This window comes from Perna viridis, chromosome 2 (genome assembly GCF_037379345.1).
Source record: "Perna viridis isolate PV_CMFRI_1.1 ecotype Kerala chromosome 2, ASM3737934v1, whole genome shotgun sequence".
Classification (NCBI taxonomy): domain Eukaryota; kingdom Metazoa; phylum Mollusca; class Bivalvia; order Mytilida; family Mytilidae; genus Perna; species Perna viridis.
Genome location: NC_142446.1, coordinates 811,760 through 833,901, shown reverse-complemented (window position 1 = coordinate 833,901; position 22,142 = coordinate 811,760). Strand labels below are relative to the sequence as shown.

At 33.3% G+C, this 22,142-nt stretch overlaps 1 protein-coding gene across 11 annotated transcripts in view; it reads right to left on the bottom strand.

Moving 5' to 3' along the window:
- The window catches only part of LOC148623234 (echinoderm microtubule-associated protein-like 2), a 65,161-nt gene that overhangs the window by 10,748 nt on the left and 32,271 nt on the right, over nucleotides 1–22,142 (bottom strand). For 4 of the 11 annotated variants that reach the window (XM_088564912.1, XM_088564909.1, XM_088564920.1 and 1 more), the window contains 13 exons: nucleotides 18,134–18,181; nucleotides 15,816–15,841; nucleotides 14,645–14,777; nucleotides 12,991–13,137; nucleotides 12,516–12,588; nucleotides 12,250–12,276; nucleotides 10,771–10,872; nucleotides 9,390–9,485; nucleotides 7,489–7,623; nucleotides 5,107–5,206; nucleotides 2,653–2,813; nucleotides 1,258–1,383; nucleotides 689–820 (listed from right to left, as the gene is read on the bottom strand). In XM_088564912.1, coding sequence (XP_088421038.1) covers nucleotides 689–820; nucleotides 1,258–1,383; nucleotides 2,653–2,813; nucleotides 5,107–5,206; nucleotides 7,489–7,623; nucleotides 9,390–9,485; nucleotides 10,771–10,872; nucleotides 12,250–12,276; nucleotides 12,516–12,588; nucleotides 12,991–13,137; nucleotides 14,645–14,777; nucleotides 15,816–15,841; nucleotides 18,134–18,181 — 1,306 coding nt within the window. The remainder of the gene's footprint in view (nucleotides 1–688; nucleotides 821–1,257; nucleotides 1,384–2,652; nucleotides 2,814–5,106; nucleotides 5,207–7,488; nucleotides 7,624–9,389; nucleotides 9,486–10,770; nucleotides 10,873–12,249; nucleotides 12,277–12,515; nucleotides 12,589–12,990; nucleotides 13,138–14,644; nucleotides 14,778–15,815; nucleotides 15,842–18,133; nucleotides 18,182–22,142) is intronic. The other 7 variants (XM_088564916.1, XM_088564917.1, XM_088564910.1 and 4 more) reach the window with 3 other exon arrangements.

Here is a 22,142-nt window from a genome sequence, read left to right as displayed (position 1 = left end):
ATCCCCACACCAGTTCTAAGCAGGATTTCCCAAGGAACATTCATACTAAGTTTGGTTCCAATTGGTCAAGTAGTGTCAGAGAAGAAGATTTTTGAAAGAAATAACATTAAAAATGGCAAATAAACGTCGAAAAATGGGCAATAACTCAATCATGGCTTAACAGATTATAATGAAAATTGGACCACAAATAGATCTCATCATGCTGAACTTTTTTACACTGTCTAAATTTGACTAAACCTAATGGTTTTAAGATATATGCGAAAAAACTACTATCCGACTCCTTTGTTCTATTTTTATTAACGGCAGCCATGTTTTTCAACGAATCAATAATCTAAACAGATATTTTGTGCAAGATACACTAAGGGAAATCTGTGCAAAGTGTCATATAATTCCGCTCAGTAGTTTCTGAGAAGAAGATTTTTGAAAAATTGTTAACAGACAACAAAGACGACGATGGATGACGACGACAGATACCAAGTTATGCCAATAGCTCACATAGGCTTCAGCCAGGTGAGCTCAAAAAGCTATATTTAATTATGCTGTTTAAATGGACCTCTTCGGCCAAAATTCTATCAATATAATGCTTATTATAGAATAGTCTTCTTAAATATAGGACATGTTCATTTGTTGAGTGACATTAGTAATGTTCTTGATCCTATTGGAACCAGTTGTATTATACTATACATACAGGTAATTCCAGAGACCAAACTGCTGTTTTTGCTGTACTGTTCCACATGTGAATCATCTTATCTGATCCTGCTGTTAAGAATTGCTGTTGTGATGGATGACAAGCTAAACCCCAAAGTTCATCCATATGTCCCTACATATATGAAGAAAAACTTCCATGTGAAAATTAAAAAATGTAACAAGCAATGACTGAGCAATAGCTCACTAGTGATACCCCCACCTTCAATCACAATATAAAGAAAATAAACAAAATCCTCAGGAAGCTGTTGTAGAATTTTTACGAAAATGAATCCCATCATAGGGCATACCTTACAAGAAGAATGTTTTAAATTTCAAACCACCGTGATGAGTAGTTGTTTAAAAAATTTGTTGTTGAATTTTACCAAAATAGATCTCACCATATTGCATGTCTACAGGAAGAATGTGTTAAAATTTCAAACTGCTGTGGCAGGTGATTGCCACAGAAAGCTGACAGGATACCCTGCCACCTAAAGGTGAAATATAGGGGTGTCAAAAGTGACAAACTGTTCAAAATGGTCTAGCTGGAATCAAATACAGCAAAGAATCTACCTGAACTAAAGGTTGAAGCTCAAGGTCAAGTGATCCACAGAGTATGGTATTTTTTGTCGTTCCTACTAATGTTGGTGCTCCTTGACCTTTGCTGATCATTCTGACTCCACCAAATTCTTCTGGCAGCTGGAAAAAAAATTACTAAAAGTAGTCAATGAAAGATATTATAAACCACCTGATCCAATGCTACTCAGAATAAATAATTTGTAACAATGAAGATGTTAAAGTAAATCACTGCAAATGTATTAATTTTTCTAATTTTCTTGAAGGACAGATAACTATGAAAATAAGTCCCCTAACACAATGAAAATTGACATCCAAGAATATATTCACTGAACATAAGCTGTAAAAATTATCAACCACAAAAATTAATCCACTTCATTCTTATGTACAATTATTTTCTCATCTCTAAAATCAAACCAAAAACTGAGTTATATATAGTTCTAAATGCCTTAAATTGTTACAACAATAAAATGCTCCACACAGCACACCTTCTTACGACCACAGAGGTCTAACCCTCAATAGTTGGGGCAAGATGAACACACCAATCAAGCTTAATACAGCTCTGAATTTGGTTTGTATTTAAATGTTCGATACATTATAGAAATTTGACAAGAACTGAAATGGTTGCTTTGTTGGCCCTTTATTTCTAAATAGTTCAAGTCAAAAACTCCAAAATCAATTCCAGCATTCCTTTGAGGAAATGGCACCTTGTGCTGCAATTTCAAAAAGATCCATTCACATTTATTCAAGTTACCGCATAGCATGTAATTATGGCGTGATGCTTATTTTGGTGTATTTTAGCTGTCTTTCTAAAACCGTCAAAATAAATTACACCAAATTTTACTCTGGGCTTAAGTACTAGGTTTATCACTTAGTGTCCACCGAATTTAGAAACACCAAAATTCTTGGTATACCTCTTTACCTAAAAATAACCAAATTTTACACCCACTAAAATAACCCACAATACATGTATGGTATTATAGGGACATCAGGAAAATGCTTATTTCAAACCAATTTCTGGCTCTACTTGCCAAAACAGTTCACATCACAAACTCCTTAATTAATTCTAGCAATCTTTTTGATATATGGCACCTTGTGGTATAATCTAAAACAGATTCATTCACTTTATCCGAATATTTACTTTTGTCCAGACTCGGCAGAGATCAGAAAAATGCTTCGTGTTCTGACCCACTAATCCTAATTGTTCAATTCACAACCCCACAAAAAAAAATCAACCCAAGCCTCAAAGTAGTGCTATGGCATGTTTTAGTACAATCTAAAAGAGACATTTAGTCAAGTTATTATCCAAACATGTCTATGGACAACAGCATTAGAATCATTATATGACTGCTATTTTTTTCAAGGCCTTTTATTGATACTTAATTGCCCCACCTCTTTACACAGTCCAGTCCTTTCATATGAGCTGTTCCACTGTATAACTTTTCTATCCTTTCCACCACCTGTTAACAATGTACCATCTTCAGGGTCAACACAGATGGAGAAAATTCCTCCCTCATGGGCCCCAGTTATAGCTTGGCCAGCTTTAGTTGTACCTAATCAAGTCAACAATAATTTTGAATATCAAAATTTAGTGTTTTAATGTATGACACATCATTGGTATCTGACACAGTAAAATACCAGTATAACTAGAGGCTCAAGTGAGCCTGAATCACTCACCTGGAGAACTTAAAATCATGTGGTCATATCATTTGATCATTTAAAGTTTAAATGGCCACTGGCAGCCATCTTGTTTATTCAAGCAGAACCAAAATATCATTAAATATTAAAGTTGTCCTTTTCATTATTTCTGCCAAGTTTGGTCACTATTGGCTTAGTGAAAGCTAAGAATTAGGCCAAAATGTGTTTCCCTTTAGGGTTCCAATGGCAATTTTGAATGGCCACAGCCACCCACTGAGCCACCTCAGCCACACAAAAAATGGATAGTTTGTAGAGGGCTTTGAGATCATTCACCTTATTAAGTTTCAAGACATTTGCACCAGTGGTTTCAGAGAAGTTGATCTTTGAAAATTGGCCAATCAGAGTCTAAATGCCACTGACAGCCATCTTGTTTAATCAAACAGAAGCAGAATTTTATCAGATGCTAAAGTTGACCTCTTTATTATTTCTGCCATCTTGTTTAATCAAGCAGAACCCAACGTAATTTTTTGTAAAGGCTCTTGCATACAACATTTCTGCCAAGTTTGGTTAAAATTGGTCAAGGGGTTTTCATGTAGTTGAGCAATTGTAAAAACTTTGTAAGAGAATGCCACCAGCATACCAGAAAACATGGAATAGAGTACCTTAGAAAAGAATTTATTAATTCAATACAGTTCTCTGTTTGCTAACCAATCGGAATAATTGAAAACTTATTAGATGTCTAAATAAAACAAGGTCTTCATGCAAATGCCAAGATAAAAAGTAATCGCAGGAAGTAGGACAAAATGTAAAAGCTTTCTAAACAACATTTTGCCAACAGTCTAAAAAGTACTTTCAATAAAATTTAAGAGAGTTGTTAGTTTGCACATTATAGCAACAGATTCTCCTTTCTGCAAGTTTCTTCAGTTTTTGGTTCACATAATTCTTTTTTCGCTTCATCCCACACAAGTCCTTAAATGTTTAATAAAAAAAATTTTAAGTCCCAGTTTCATAAATAATCTCAAATTGAAATTGTCCTCAATTTCCTTTCTCAACTAAAATTTAAACCAAACAATTCACAGATTTAAGGAAAATTTCAATATATTTGTTAATGAAAAACAGGCCCAACATTTGTGATCTTGATAATTCAAATAATTTTGAAGTATTGTCTGCTGATACCCTTTACAACTTGTTTTTGTCTTGTATTTTTTCAATTACAGAATTCTGTTCCTGAAGTATCTCTTTTCATTTTGAATTTGTGCTATCAAAGCAAAATATACTGACATCATCGTCATCATCAAGAAACTGCATTACCTGCTTCCATCAACAAACAGCATATAATTTTTTTCTTTTCTTTTTGTGTTTTTATCAATTAGGTCAATTAAGATACCACTAATATTTAGTAATTGTACTGAGGAAACAGCAAGTTTTATTTCTGACTATTGGCCTCCCGGTGTAATATTTAATATTTTCATAAGGATCATTTCAGCAATGGAAAGTTTCTTTCTATCTATTATAATTTTCAAGATATTGGCTAATTTTTCATCTTTCAAGGGCAATAACTCTTATAAGGAGTCATCCAACAACTTTGATCCCTCAAGACCTTTGAAGGCCTTATAATAAGGATCATTTCAGTAACTGAAAGAGTTTGGCTAAACCTAACGGTTTTGGAGATATATGCGAAAAACTACTGACCCGTATGTTCTATTCTTAGTAACAGTGGCCATGTTTTTCAACCGATCAAAAATCACCACATTAGTTCTATGCAGGATACCCAAAGGAACATTCATACCATGTTTGGTTCCAATTGGTCAAGTAGTGTCAAATAGAAGATTTTTGAAAGAAATAACATTAAAAATAGCAACAACAAAAAATGTCGAAAAGGGGCAATAATTCCAACATGGCTTGACAGATTAAAATGAAAATTTCACCATAGATAGATCCCATCATGCAAAACACTTTTACAGTGTCAGAATTTAGCTAAAACTACCAGATTTGGGGATATATGCAAAAACAGTACTGACCCCTACGTTCTATTTTTAGTAACAGTGGCCATGTTTTTCCACCTATCAAAATCCCCAAATCACATCAGTTGTATGCAGGATACCCCAAGGAACATTCAGACCAAGTTTGGTTCCAATTGGTCAAGAAGTATCAGAGAAAAAGTTCTTTGAAAGAAATAACATGATTTAAAAGAATAATGTGATTTACCTTTAGGCCAAATGATTATGCTGCCATTTGAATCACCAGTTATAACATCACCATTCTCAGCAAATGCAACACATAATACATACTTTGGTTTATCAAATTTCTGAAGAAAAAAATTGAAACAATCATTGGTGAATGTACTTTTACTTAGTCATTGGTGTTTTACAGCTAGTTGAAATAGATGAGTTCCAATTTCAATACAAATTTAGGTAGGGTACAGAGTAGTTTAAATAGCTCTCCAGGTAGAAATCTGCCCTACATTATACCAATATGTCCAACTTAACTACTTCAGAACACCTGTGTGATCTTTTGGTCTTTTAAGTTTAAATAGCTATCAATTATGATCTCAACCTCTAAAGGTCAAGTAACTACAACTCACTGAGGCCATTTTTTCTATACTGGTACATTTTCAAGTTTTTATTTTAGGGCATCTTACACACAGTCACTGTAAACCAAAGAAAAAAGAAAACTGTGAAAGTCCTATTGTTCGTGGGGTACCAATTTTCTTGGTTTTCATGGGTAGGCCAAACCACAAAATTTGGTTCTCAACCAAATTCAAGAATCCACAAAATTGTGTTTCTTCCCTAATCGACGAAAATTGGTATCCACGAAGTAAATTACTTTCACAGTAAATGATATTAGTATTTACAATCATTTTATATATTTGAACTTTTTTTCTTTTATGGCTGGAGTCCTTCAGTCTTCCTTGCAGTTGGATAACCACTTTCACTTTGCAATCAGATTTGTAATTAAAGAAGCGACCCTTACAGCACATGCGTGGATTAAGGTCACCAGAAGTCACATGCATACGAATTTATCTAGGTCGATTTTTTGTCTTGCAAGACAATAAATATATAGACACCTATTTCATATATTTAATGCATTTGATGTGTGGATATCAAATGAAATTATACAGGAAAAGTACAATTTAGTAGAAATAAGTTAAGGTATATTTCAACAGATATAAAATATTACGAAAATGACAGATTTAAGTAACTCACTAGCCTACATAAATTAGTATTGAAATTGGAACTTGTCATCTTCAATCAGCTGAATCTTTATGAGTGTACTTTTACTAAGCCATTGGTGTTTTATGAATGTACTTTTATTAAGTGACTGGTGTTTTGAATCCATGGATTTTATTTGAACATCATAATGTACATTTTGGTGGAAATTGTCGCAAAATTCCCCAAAAATTATACCTCAATACAAGGGAAACCCAATGTGTGACATCCCCTCGCTGTATAAAACTCTAGGGAAACAGAATGTGTGGCATCCCCTCCCTGTGTAAAACTCAAGGGAAACAGAATGTGTGGCATCCCCTCGTTGTGTAAAACTCAAGTTAAACACAATGTGTGGCATCCCCTTGCTGTGTAAAACTCTGTGGCCTTAAAAATCATCAGGGTTCTAGATTATCCTACTGACTCAGTATCTACTAAGTCTTATCAAAATCTGTTGAAGAATGTTTTGTTGATTCTAGAGAATAAAATTTCTATTGAAACTGACTTACAGAAAGGTAGAACACATCCCTATTGCTGTCTAGTGCTAGAATTGACTTACATAAAGGTAGAACACATCCCTACTGCTGTATAGTGCCAGAATTGACTTATGTAAAGGTAGAACACATCCCTACTGCTATCTAGTGCTTTAACTGACTTACAGAAAGGTAAAATAACATATGTACTGTTGTCTAGTGCTAGAATTGACTTACAGAACGGCAGAATACATCCCTTCTGCTGTCTAGTGGTAGAACTGACTTACAGAAAGGTAAAACACATCGGTACTGTTGTCTAGTGCTAGAATTGACTTACAGAAAGGTAGAACACATCCCTTCTGCTGTCTAGTGCTAGAACTGACATACAGAAAGGTAGAACACATCCCTACTGTTGTCTAGTGCTAGAACTGACTTACAGAAAGGTAGACCACATCCATTCCACTGTCTAGTGCTAGAACTGACTTACAGAAAGTTGAACACATACCTATTGTTGTCTAGTGCTAGAACTGACTTATGTAAAGGTAAAACAAATCCCTACTGCTGTCTAGTGCCAGAACTGACATACATAAAGGTAGAACACATCCCTACAGTTGTATAGTGCCAAAACTTACTTACAGAAAGGTAAAACACATCGGTACTGTTGTCTAGTGCTAGAATTGACTTACAGAAAGGTAGAACACATCCCTTCTGCTGTCTAGTGCTAGAATTGACTCACAGAAAGGTAATACACATCTTTACTGTTGTCTAGTGCTATAAATGACAGACATGTGCGTCTTTGTGAGTATGTTCATAATATAAAATTTTATCAAAATGTTTTTTTTAACTTATCAGTATCTCTCTATACCAGTAAAAGTGACTAAAAAGAGGATGTTTGTTAATCTAAAACTTACATCAAATATACCACTTTTCTTTGTGAGTTTTCCGGACTCCAATGTCCAGAACTGTATATGTGATTTGCCAACATCAACGATACTGTTGGGTTCTGAGGGATGAAACTCTACAGCTAATATTGGGTCTTGACTTCCCTATAAAAGTATCCTCAAATTAAAATTACAATCATTATTTGTTTTCCACAGGTTAAATCATTTTTTAAAAACTCTTTAATAAATAGTCACATACTTTATTCAAATGTGACCATCTTCATGTTTCGTTAGCCATTATACAATAGATGCCTTCAATGTATTGTTATACAGTAAAGTTTGTGTTTCTTTAAATGAACCAGATGGACACTGTATATCATCACAACCAATCTTAAAAATCTCTTTCAGAAGACATTCCACTTTTGTTCAAAATAATTATTTTATTTTATCTTAATAATTAAATATATATAAACCTAACAGATTTTATTTCTACTTCAGATTCTCTGCTTTATCAGACAATATCCCAAGATTATTAGCATATTATAAACAAGTAATCTCAGATGGTGAGATTAAATTCACTCAATCTTTTTCTAATATATGAGAAAAATAATTCAAGAAAATTTCAAAAATATTTGAGTACATGCCCCTATTTAACACATATTTCAGGCACTTTGTCATGTTGTTTCCAAATTTTACAGCAATTTAACTATGTCTTTACATACAACATAAATATTATGAATCAATCCATTTATATTACACTGCAATCTTTTCAATTTTATACCTAAAGAAATCACTTTTCAATTCACAAAGCATGCTTATAAACATCTACCTTCTGTTCTAATATATTTATCTATTTAATCTTTCATCACACATATATCATCTGGTGTCCTCCATTTTTTTGGAAAACAAATCTGTTTTTCATGTATAATTTTCATACAAAAAAATTTATCTAGTTTATCATTTCATTTAAAATCAAATCGCCCTTCTATAATTCTATGGTAGTCAATGATTCTGTGAATTATGAATATCCTTGGTATATAAAAACTGAGTCAAATTACATTAACAATCATGGACTCATGAGAATATTACTGCATATGTTATATTTAAACAAGGGCTTTAATTTACCTGCTCAGTTATTGCTTTCTGTAATTCTGGTTGTTTATCATTTGACTGGTAAAACTAGAATAATTTGTTCTTTTAAATTGACTGGTTGAACAGTGAACAATAAATTTGATGAAAGTGGGAAGTGCCTAACATCTACTGTTACCAGTTTAAAATGTCTATCTCTAATTGTTTTTGAGAAAGTGACCCTATTTTTACTTATGAAACAAATTTTGTATCAAATTTGGAACAAAGGTAATTTGACAATGATTATTCCTTTTATTTCAAACCACACCTTAACTTTAACCATCTTGAGATAGAGGTAAAAAAAAGAATACATGACAAATCTGTCAACTTAATATATGACAAATGTCCTTGGCCTAATGAACTGTTTTTAACCAATATGTAAAAAAGTAACAAAGAATCAAGGACAATTCCTTCTAGATACAAAGGACAATTCGTTCTAGATATAAAGGACAATTCCTTCTAGATGCAAAAGATAATTTGTTCTAGATACAAAGGACAATTCCTTCTAGATGCAAAGAACAATTCATTCTAGATACAAAGGACAATTCCTTCTAGATATAAAGAACAATTTGTTCTAGATACAAAGGACAATTCTTTCTAGATACAAAGGATAATTCCTTCTAGATACAAAGGTCAATTTGTTCTAGATACAAAGAACAATTCGTTCTAGATACAAAGGACAATTCCTTCTAGATACAAAGGACAATTCGTTCTAGATACAAAGGACAATTCGTTCTAGATACAAAGGACAATTCGTTCTAGATACATCCCTATTTGCCAGTATTAAGTATACATACTCTTACCTTAGTAGAGGCAATTTTGCGTCCTTTTTCAGTATCAAAAACAAACAATTCGTGTTCATTGCTTTCATCAACAACGCACAATCTCGCTCCACCATCCTACAAAGTAAGTCAGGAGTTCATTCACATGATCTCCAGTCACATTTCTCTAGTAAGTTGTATGTACTCATTGTTATTGTTTATTATAGGAAATAAATACAAACTAACTTTAACAGTGTACAATTTTTGCCAATTTTCACTCAGCAAAAAAAAGTAATTGTGGAAGTATTTATCATACAATGAAAGATATAAGATATGTCGCAATGATTTCAGTTGTTATTCAAAGACAAAGTAGAGACCTGTATCAAATATTTTATGGTTCTGTGAAAGTATTATTGTTCCTAGGGCAAATATTTTTGCAATTTTTTGTTGGGTTTGTAAACCACGAAATTTGATTCTCAACCAAAAGGAAATTTTCCATTCGTTTGTATGATATAGTTGTTACTTCCACGAATTCAAGAATCGATGAACTGATCATTTTCCCCATAACCATGAATATTTTACAATATTTAATTAAAAAAGCTCAGAACACTTTGATCTTAAATCATAACTAGTAGTTATCTACCATCAAATATTTCTGGATAATTCAAGAGACACAGATAAACATAGTTTTCTTTCCGTAACGAGTGGTTTACATTATTTCTCTACTTGATAAAATGCTGAAGGAGTATCAGTTTCTCCCATGAAATTTGTAGAAAACTTGGAAAACGTAAGGCCATACAAAAAAAATGCCTAGGTTCTGAGGCCACTACTTCAAAAAAATTGATGCAGGAGGGATGCTTTTTTTTTTCCTGAGAAGTTTCATTGAATTGAACAATTCTGTAAACGTACAGGATGTTGAGAAGTTAAATAAAATACTCCATGGCAAAAAAACTTTACTGAAATATGGGATGTGGCAAGAAATAAAAGCCATCTCTCCACCACAAGACAAACTTTCTTTTTTAATGATCAATGTTAAATAAAAGCCTCATTCACATCATACTTTTTACATTTCTGCCAAGCACACAAATGATTCTGTAACTAATTAAAAGTTGATTTCAGACTGAATATGAAAATTTCCGGATTTTACCGTAATAAAAACCGCAGATGCGGGAGGGTTTTCAGGGATGTGGCGGTGCCTGAGAACCTAACATATTTTTTTTTAGCCTAAAATGGTAGAAAAAACTTGCGCCAAAATTTAATCACTGCCCAATGTTTAAAATCTCACACACATTTTTAATCACTGGCTAAGAATGGGAGAAAACTAAGGCTAAGGCCTGCATATTTCCTGTGTATAATCCATTTCCCAATCTATCTTAAAACATTTCACAAAATGGAAAATTGAACTGAATAATTTGTCACTCACATGTTTGGAGAAAGACAAACAGGTAACAGATCTGTCAAATTCTCCAAGGCCTATGACATGGAGAGTATTGAGACTTGTAGAATGCCAAATCCTTACATGTGGCTGAAATAAAATAACCAACTATTAATAAAATATCTTCTTAATTATTCAAAATAATCAGTACATCTAATTAGACATGATTTTGTTCTGACTGTCTGTATAAACATTAAGAACAGGCAAGGTCTTCATAATGGAGGAAAAAGTACACACTTCAATTACTTACATGATACATCAATTAGGGATATGACCATGGTGTAATCTACAAGTCGAGTAACTGTGTATTTTGAAATCAAGTTGTTTGCTTCAGCATTTTTTGCAGTTGTATAAAAAGAACAAAAACCAGAGTGACAATCTTCATAGATAGAGATAGTAAAATGTAAAAAAAACAGTAAACAAACCATACAGTAATATTATATGATGTACAGTGAATGCTGTAGGAGTTTCTCCACATGTGTAATACATCCTCAAGTTGAGCAAATATTACTAAGGAAAAGATGTAGAATTCTACATCCACATGGAAGACATCCTACATCATCACTGTGTATAACAAAAAGAGGAAGATATAGAATTCTGCACCCACATGGAAGACATTCTACATCATCACTGTGCACAACAAAAAGAGATGTAGAATTCTACATCCACATGGAAGACATCCCACATCATCAGTGTGAACAACAAAAAGAGATGTAGAATTCTACATCCACATGGAAGACATTCCACATCATCAGTGTGCACAACAAAAAGAGATGTAGAATTCTACATCCACATGGAAGACATCCCACATCATCAGTGTGAACAACAAAAAGAGATGTAGAATTCTACATCCACATGGAAGACATCCCACATCATCAGTGTGAACAACAAAAAGAGATGTAGAATTCTACATCCACATGGAAGACATTCCACATCATCAGTGTGCACAACAAAAAGAGATGTAGAATTCTACATCCACATGGAAGACATCCCACATCATCAGTGTGAACAACAAAAAGAGATGTAGAATTCTACATCCACATGGAAGACATCCTACCTCATCACTATGTACAACAATCAGACATAGATGAAGAATTCTACATCCCAGTGTAATATCCTATCATCGTAGTGTAACATAGTGAATAGTCATTTTATATCACTTTAAAAATATAATAATCTGAATGGGTATATAGAGACAAAAATTTACATTCAGTGGAAAATATATTGAGAAGATTGTCATTTAAACTGTAATATTGACTAAATCTAGAACTAACATGCTCCATGCAAATGATTTGGATATGATATGATAGACAGAGGAGACACACAGTGTCATGTTATATGTTAGACAGAGGAGACACACAGTGTCAGGTGATATGTTAGACAGAGGAGACATACAGTGTCAGGTGATATGTTAGAGGAGACACACAGTGTCAGGTGTTATATTAGACACACAGATGTTATTGTTACCTTCTTTTCAGATTCCTCTTTCTTTTTCTGAATCAAAGAATATAAAGCTACTAGTGACTGTATATATATCCATTACAGCTAAGTACTTTGGGACCTAGCTTAGTTAACTGTTGATTGTTGATTCTCTTTAATGTTGTAACAAGAAACATGTTTTATAAGAGCAGTTTGATAGAAAAAATGATAAGTAAACTAAAAATTTTAATTAGTTTTTGGAAGATATTACTGTCATAAAAAGAACAATAAATCACTTGCATTTTAAGACTTACTTTTGTGTCTTTTCTCTCATGGCCTGCCACTTGTCCTGTAGCTACTCTTACTTTATCAGGATGAATAGCTAAACTAAAATATATATAACGGTCTACTGTGTAGCTGTACATACATTAATGTAATGGGTACAAAGCAAATAAATACAAGGGGAAATAAAACAGCAGGATAGAAAAATTTATGCACACCAACATAACTTGAACACATACATGTTAAAGAGGGAATGAAAACATACATGTTTAATTACAAGAGTTAGTATGTTTAGAGTGAATCAGCCATTAAAAAATATTTAACAGAAATTACATGGGAACTTATATCTTTAACCTTAAAAACGGTGAAGCAGCTTTAATTGATTACAACCATATTACAACCATATCAGATACAGATTTCTCATAAATACAATTATACACTGTAATACAAGTCAACATGAAACATAATGACATGTTTTGTCTGCAGCTTAACAACAGATAAACTTACCATTTAACATCATCTGTATGGCCAAGGTAATGTCTCTGTGTTTGTTCCTCTGGGTTATGGAGAACAACAACTCCAGCACAGAAATAAATAACCTCTCCATTGAGGTAGTAGAGGTTAGATCTACAATCACGCCCTCTATAACCATAACTCAACGTGTTAAGGACCAACAATTCCAATATCAACCTACACAAAACGATGGAGTGAATGACCATGTAACAGAGCACACAAAAAACTGTGTCGAGAATGACCATGTAACAGAACACACACAAAAAACTGTGTAGAGAATGACCATAGAATAGAACACACAAAAAACTGTGTAGAGAATTACCATGTAACAGAACACACACAAAAACCTGTAGAGAATGACCACATAACAGAACACACACAAAAACTGTGTAGAGCATGACCATGTAACAGAACACACACAAAAACCTGTAGAGAATGACCATAGAACAAACACACATAAAACTGTGTAGAGAATGACCGTGAAACAAAACACACATAACCATGTAGAGAATTACCATATAACAGAACAAACAAAAAACTGTGTAGTGAATGACCAAATAACAGAACACATAAAAACATGTAGAGAATTACCATGCAACAGAACACACAAAACCCTGTAGAGAATGACCATGTAACAGAACACACAAAAAACTGTGTAGAGAATGACCATGTAACAGAACACACAAAAAACATGTTGAGAATTACCATGCAACAGAACACACAAAATCCTGAAGAGAATTACCATGTAACTGAACACACACAAAACTATGTACAGAATGACCATGTAACAGAACACACAAAAAACCATGAAGAGAATTACCATATAACAGAACGCACACAAAACCTGTAGAGAATGACAATGTAACAGAACACACACAAAAACTTTGTAGAGAATGACCATGTAACAGAACACACAAAAAACTGTGTAGAGAATGACCATGTAACAAACACATAAAAACCCAGTAGAGAATGACCATGTAACAGAAAGTTGTTTGAAAAATGCAATTGAGTAAGAAGGCAAATATCCTGATGTAAAATAATTATTTTTTATATTTATTCTTAAAGTAGAATGATTCTTTCCTTGACTGGTACCAAAAATGAAGTTGCACCCCTTGCTATGCTAAGTATACCCAAAATCATACAAGTAGTTGATATTGGACAGCAACCGAAATTGCTTATAACATATGGCCTATCTATAAGAAGCCACAAATTTGAAATTAATCCATCTAGTGGAAGCCAAGATTTTTGTGACAAAAATTTTTTTCAATCATTCCATGTAGTGAAAAACTGCTAAGCCCCACTAAACAGGTAGTTGAAATCAGCTAGTGAAATTGCTTACAATATAAGTCCCATCTATACAAAGCCACACATCAAATTTGAAATTGATCCATCCACTGAGAGCTAATTGCACTGAAAAATTTGGGTGGACAGACAAATGGACAAGGTGCTTCCAATTAGGGGGGTATAGAAAAGCAAAATAAGGAGTTATGTATGGTACACCTATTATCTACACAACAAAAATAGTTCATGTCAATTTCTTTTTGAGTGAGCTTCACATTAAATCCACATGATTTTCATGTGAATACTGAATTTATGTTATTTATTTTTTTTTTGCATAACAAGACTTTCAGCTATCTAACAAGGATACACATATTCAAGTTGAAGTTTCTGTTCAGGAGCTTTTGAAGTATCTTTGCCCCCCAGCACAAAGTCAGATTCTGAGGTTGGGGCATATAGGCTAACTGGTCGTCCTCTAAGAAATATCCTCAAGTATCCATCCTCTGTAATGTATAAACTAAATAATGATAATCAGTTTAACTTTTAGTAAATTTACCATCCCATACTTTGATGTGATTAAGAACAGTGAATGAATGTTTAGTTGTCTCACAGAAATCTGCGATTGAGACCAGTGAATGAATGTTTGGATGTCTTACAGTAATCTGTGATTGAGACCAGTGAATTAATGTTTGGTTGTCTTACAGTAATCTGTGATTGAGACCAGTGAATTAATGTTTGGTTGTCTTACAGTAATCTGTGATTGAGAACAATGAATGAATGTTTGGTTGTCTTACAGAAATCTGTGATTGAGAATAATGAAGGAATGTTTGGTTCTCTTACAGTAATCTGTGATTGAGAACAATGAATGAATGTTTGGTTGTCTTACAGAAATCTGTGATTGAGAACAGTGAATGAATGTTTGTCTTACAGTAATCAGTGATTGAGAATAATGAATGAATGTTTGGTTGTCTTACAGAAATCTGTGATTGAGAATAATGAAGGAATGTTTGGTTCTCTTACAGTAATCTGTGATTGAGAACAATGAATGAATGTTTGGTTGTCTTACAGAAATCTGTGATTGAGAACAGTGAATGAATGTTTGTCTTACAGTAATCAGTGATTGAGAATAATGAATGAATGTTTGGTATCAAAAAGGAAAACAATCTAATTATTCATAATTTACATTTTATTTGATGATTGAAGCATCAATGATGGTCACCTTATACAGTTTTTTATGAAGTGTTGCTAGACATGGTTTACTGAAAAATGTTGTTATAGACAGGTTTTACTGAAGTGTTGCTATAGACAAGTTATACTGAAAAGTGTTGCTATAGACAGGTTATACCGAAAAGTGTTGTTATAGACAGGTTTTACAGAAGTGTTGCTATAGACAGTTTATACTGTTGGGTTATCACAGTTTTTGTTAGTAATCAGTGAGTATTTTTGTCCCTAATGTATCAATGAATAAAAACAACCTATTTCCTATAATTGGAAATTGCCAACAGACAGTGATGAATGGATCACTCAATTTATTATATTACCTGAATTCCACTGTGGGTCTTTAGAACTGAAAATAATCAATAAAATGAATTATCTCACAGATACATGTACTTAAATAGGTTACACTCATGCCAAATCAATATTTTATTGCCACAAAATATACAACACATGTTACAAAAAAATCAAACTGTATGGAAAAACACATGTTTAACAACAACCATCCAAGAAAATTCAGTTGCATTGCAACTGATGAAAAAAAAAACGTGTTTAACCACAACCATTCAAGGAAATTCAGTTGCATTGCAATTGATGAAAAAAAAAATATGTTTAACCACTACCATTGAAGGAAATTTAGTTGCATTGTATTTGAAGAAGAAAAAAAAAGGGTTTAACCACAACCATCCAAGGAAATTCAGTTGCATTGCATTTGATGAAAAAAAAAAAAAAACGTGTTTAACCACAATCTTCCAAGGAAATTCAGTTGCAATGCATTAGATGAAAAAAAAAATAATGTCAAATGGAGTTGAGGGGAAAATTTCCATGAGATACTGTTATTAAACTGGACACTCAGGTAAGTAGCGGTCAATGTCAATCAAAAGTACTCTATCATTACAACATAAAGTTCTAATACAAGTGAAAATCATATAACACCAATACTTTTTTGCCCCTGACGAAGGCCATAAGGCCGAAAATTTGGGCTCACATATATCAATTTGTTTTTACATTTTATTCTTACTTTATTTGTATTTAGTTCCTTTTTTACCTTTTAAACATGGCTATTGTTCACTAATTCATTATTCATATTTACGTTTAATTTGAGCCACTTCACAACATAGATTTTTTTTTTAAATCACATCACTTAATGTGTTTCTTCATGTTGTGTGTGGCAAGTCATGTATCCATGTGAGAAAGGGATGTATTTAATTGAGTTAAGTTAGATGAGACCTTTAAGTGCCCATGTGACGCCAGGATGCGACTTTAGTGCACCCATTAAAAAAGTCAAACCATGAAGAGAAGAGGTGATCAACTTTATGTCGAAGCTTGAGAGATGTTTTATTTTGAACCATGATGTTGTGTTTGACACACCAGGAATAAGACTATAAAATAAATAATTAACTTAAAAAGAAGTTACAAAAACTAAGGCCATTCATTTAATTAAAAATTGGTTTGTAATCAATTAAGATATATGAACATATCAAAAACCAGCTCAACATCTACATGTTTCTTGAAATTGGACTAAAAAGTTGTAAATTATGAAATCCCAAGGCAGAACAAAACAAACTATAAATCTGTAACCCATTAAGATACATTTACATACCAAAAATCTGTAACCCATCAAGATACATTTACATACCAAAAATCTGTAACCCATTAAGATACATTTACATACCAAAAATCTGTAACTCATAAAGATACATTTACATACCAAAAATCTGTAACCCATTAAGATACATTTACATAGCAAAAATCAATTTGATTTCAGGACTTATTTTGGAAATAAGTATGTTGGAAGGGTCATAAGTCCTACCTACACACAAACTGAAAGACCAAATTCTCTTCCTTTATTACATTGTAGCACTTTTCATGTAAATCCTTAACAGAAACACAGTCAGACATCAAGTATTTTCCTAATTTGTTATCCCAGTGATATTTGTATAATGGTGATGGTCCCTTTCAAGCATTACAACTGAAATCCAGGATCATTAAATAAACCATGCAAATAAACTAATTCAATAAAATATCACACTATAAAAATATTGTGTCAATATAACTAAAAAGGTGAACAGTGTATTAAAGGATTAATAAACATACAAATCTAAGGAGATAATCTTAGTATGGTGAATCTTTTCAATACTCATCTTATCTATAATGATTTGGTCCTATACCACTCACTTTATTCACAAGTAAACAATACAAATCTTCCATCAATAACAAAATCCAATGTAAATCACCTTGAGTAGGATTAAAAAGGCTTAACAACAAACCAACTAAATCCTTACAGGTCAGTGCTTTGGAATATTGAGGTAATATAAGTTTTGTAAAAGGTTAATGTATTTTCCAGTAACAGCTCTTATAATTGTAAATAAAAATTAACAAAAGTTGTCATTTCTAAGTTGAATTGGCTAAATTCAACTTACAAAGAAGTTTAAAGAATATGGCTTAGCAAAATGATAAATCATGCAAATCTACTGATAGCTTGATTCTTAACCATTACATACTGGAATATATAACAAGGAATTTTAACAGCACTAAAAAATAGCAAAAGCCAAAAGTGAAAAAAGGAAGGCAACACCAGCAGCTACTTAAGTATTATAGCCTGTATATATATTGTAAAAACTACATGAGGAGAAAACTTTACCCTTTTGTTGGCGTCCTTGATAACAGATTGGTCTGTGATACGCTACGTCTAAAAATAGAACAGACCAACATGCTAGACAAAATATAACATGCAGGACATGCAGTGTACATTTACATCGGTCCAAGGAGCCTGAATCACTGACAGGACATACATTATACATGTTCTTGTGACCAAGGAGCCTGAATTGCTCACAGGACATACATTATGCATGTATAAGGGACATGGAAACAGGGACACATGGAAAAGGATGAAATAGTATACCCCCTCTCCTTTAGAGCAGGGTAACAAATCCTGTAAGATACCATTTAATGAATTGTAGACCTTAAAATACATGAAAAGTACAGTCCCCTAAAATCATAATCTTTGGACATGATTTCATAAAATAATTTAAATAAGTTTACTCACCTGAGTGAGAATTTTCTCAAAATAGTCCTTTTTGCAGCTCTTACCCAAATATTACGTCTAACAATCAGCTTTAATGGCCTGATCTTATTTTAGGGATCAGTAAGTGTAGGTTTCAAGCTGTTTATCTCCCAAATGCATGCATTTATTGTGTCATATCAGAGGAAGTGATTTTAAAATGGATTTTAAATATTGACAACACTGTATGACAATAGATGCAAAGTGAAAAAATAAGCTCAAATGGACAGGAAGACAACACCTAAAATAAAAACAACAAAACTATCAGTTAGAAACTGTTAACCTATGAGTAATTAACAAAGGCTTATAATCTGATGAAGTCAGGTACATACAAATGGCACAATAATAGAACATCAAATGGTCAATTAATTACAAGTTTATGTAAACAATCTTAAGTCAGATAGTCACCTAATTTTAAGTCTACATAAACAATCTTTTGTCAGGTAATCACTTAATTACAAGTCTACGTAAACAATCTTTTGTCAGATAATCACTTAATTACAAGTCAATGTAAACAATCTGTTCATTTTGTACAACAGTTTTTTTTTTTTTAAATAATAATGGTAATAACAAATTTACTGAACTCATTATTTTTTTTAATTCAGTTTACTTATTCAGCCATGTCTTTGCAACCAACATTGATTTCTAAGGTGTGGGGTGCACCAAAATAATGAAGAGTAATCACAGGAACCAAGATTATAGCAGAAATCAAAAAAGTAACCCAGAGACAAAGACCAGATAGGGAAAACAGACAAAAACAACAAAGAACATGAAATAACCAAGATAATACACACAAAGCAACAGAAGTAAATGAGCAACTTGGAGGACATGAGACCAAAAAAATAGAAGGACATGATACTAAACAAGAGGCTCCCAGGAGCCTAAATTGCTCACCTTCTTGAATTTTGCCTTTCAAAGGCAATAAAAAAAAGTTGTCCAACAATTTTGACTAAAGAAGTCTTTGGTAGGACTATCACAAGATCTTTTCAACAATTGAAAGTTTCTTTTAATCTATCATAGTTTTCAATATATTGACTGAAAACTATTAAAAACAAAAGTCATTTTTCCCCTTTCAAGGGCAATAACTCTTACCAGGAGTCTGAAGACTTTTGTAGTCCTAATAATAAGGATCATTTCAGCTACCGAAAGAATTTGGATAAAACCTAACGGTTTAGAAGATATATGTGAAAAACTACTGTCTGACTCCTATGTTCTATATTTAGTAATGGCGGCCATTTTTTTTTGACGAATCAAAAATCTCCATGTCTGTTCTATGCAGTATACCCCAAGGAACATTCATACAAAGTTTGGTTTCAATTGGTCAAGTAGTGTAAGAGGAGATTTTGGAAAGAAATAACATTAAAAATAGCAAAAATCGTTGAAAAAGGGCAATAACTCCAACATGGCTTAATGGATTACAACCAAAATTTGACCAGAGATAAATCTCACCATGCTGAACACTTTTACCCATGTCATAATTCATGTTTTTTGACGAATCAAAAATCCCCACATCAGTTTTATGCAGTATACCCCAAGAAACATTCATACCAAGTTTGGTTCTAATTAGTCCAGTAGTTTCAGAGGAGAAGAGTTTCGTATAATTGTTAACGACTACAGTGGACGCCAAGTGATGGCAATAGCTCACCTGGCCTTTGGCAGGACATGAGACCTAAATAATGGAAGGACATGAGACCAAAAAAATGGAAGGATGTGAGACCTAAATAATGGAAGGATGTGAGACCTAAATAATGGAAGGACATGAGACCAAAACAATGTAAGGACATGAGACCTAAATAATGGAAGGACGTGAGACCAAAATAATGGAAGGATGTGAGACGTAAATAAAGGAAGGACATGAGACCAAAAAAATGGAAGGACGTGAGACCAAAAACATGGAAGGACATGAGACCTAAATAATGGAAGGACATGAGACCAAAACAATGGAAGGACATGACACCTAAATAATGGAAGGACATGAGACCTAAATAATGGAAGGATGTGAGACGTAAATAAAGGAAGGACATGAGACCAAAAACATGGACGGACATGAGACCTAAATAATGGAAGGACATGAGACCAAAATAATGGAAGGATGTGAGACGTAAATAAAGGAAGGACATGAAACCAAAGAAATGGAAGGACATGAGACCAAAACAATGGAAGGACATGAGATCTACACAATGGAAGGACATGATACCAAAAAAAAATAGAGGGATGTGAAACCAAAAAAATGGAAGGACTTGAGACCAAAAACAAGGAAGGACATGAGACCTAAATAATGGAAGGATGCAAGACCAAAATAATGGAAGGACATGATACCTAAATAATGGAAGGACATGTGACCAAAATAATGGAAGGACATGAGACCTAAATAATGGAAGGATGTGAGACCTAAATAATGGAAGGACATGAGTCCTAAATAATGGAAGGACATGAGACCAAAATAAATTGAAGGACATGAGACCTAAATAATGGAAGGACATGAGACCAAAATAATGGAAAGACAAGAAACCAAAATAATGAAACAACAGGAGACAAAAATATTGTTTTTAGTTGTCATTGATATGATATTCGTATGCAAACTGTAATGTCACCAATTTCATACAGACTAAAAAGGAACAAAACCAATACTGTCTGGACAAACATCACCATCATAAATTTGTCAGCATATAAGTGTCTTCAATATGAATATTAACATCAAACAGGTTTAAAAAAAACTACACTATGGGTTACAAATTTCCACATGTAATGTCATAATGACATACTGCTGAACAAATGGCTAAGTTCAACATGCTCAAAATGTAGGAAAAAAATTAATTCAATTTCTCCATTTTAATAGGTACACAATCTTCAATATAATCACTGTGCAAAGTTTAAATAATATTAATTATTAAGCTTTAATACTTATTGAGTTATAGTTTTCCTTTCCTCGTTTGTCTACTACGGACTTGACTTTTTATGAGCAACTCGGCGGGTGTTTCTATAAAAGCAGAGGACACTTACCCTACCGGTGCACCTGGTCCATGCTCCCAGTTTTTAGTGGAGTCCAAGTTGCTCATTTACTTTTGTTACTTTGTATGTATGCTTTTAGTTACTTTATGTTCTTTGTTGTGTATGTCTGTTTTCCACGTCTGGTCTTTGTCCCTGGATTACATTCTTTTGATTACCACTATAACCTTGGTTCCCTTGATTACTCTTACAGATTACACAAATTAAGTATGGAAGGATGAAGTGGAGCAGGGACTGAGCATGTGACTTAAAGGGAGGGACTGAGCATGTGACTTAAAGGCAGGAACTGAGCATTAGAATTAAACACAGGGACTGAGCATGTGACTTAGGGACTGAGCATGTGACTTAAAGGCAGGAATTGAACATGTGAATTAAATGCATGGACTGAGCATGTCAATTAAAGGCAGGGATTGAGCATGTCACTTAAATGCAGGCACTGATCATGTGAATTAAAGGCAGGGACTGAGCATGTGAATTAAAGGCACGGCCTGAGCATGTGACTTAAAGGCAGAGACTGAGCATGTGAATTAAATGCAGGGACTGAGCATGTGAATTAAAGGCACGGCCTGAACATGTTACT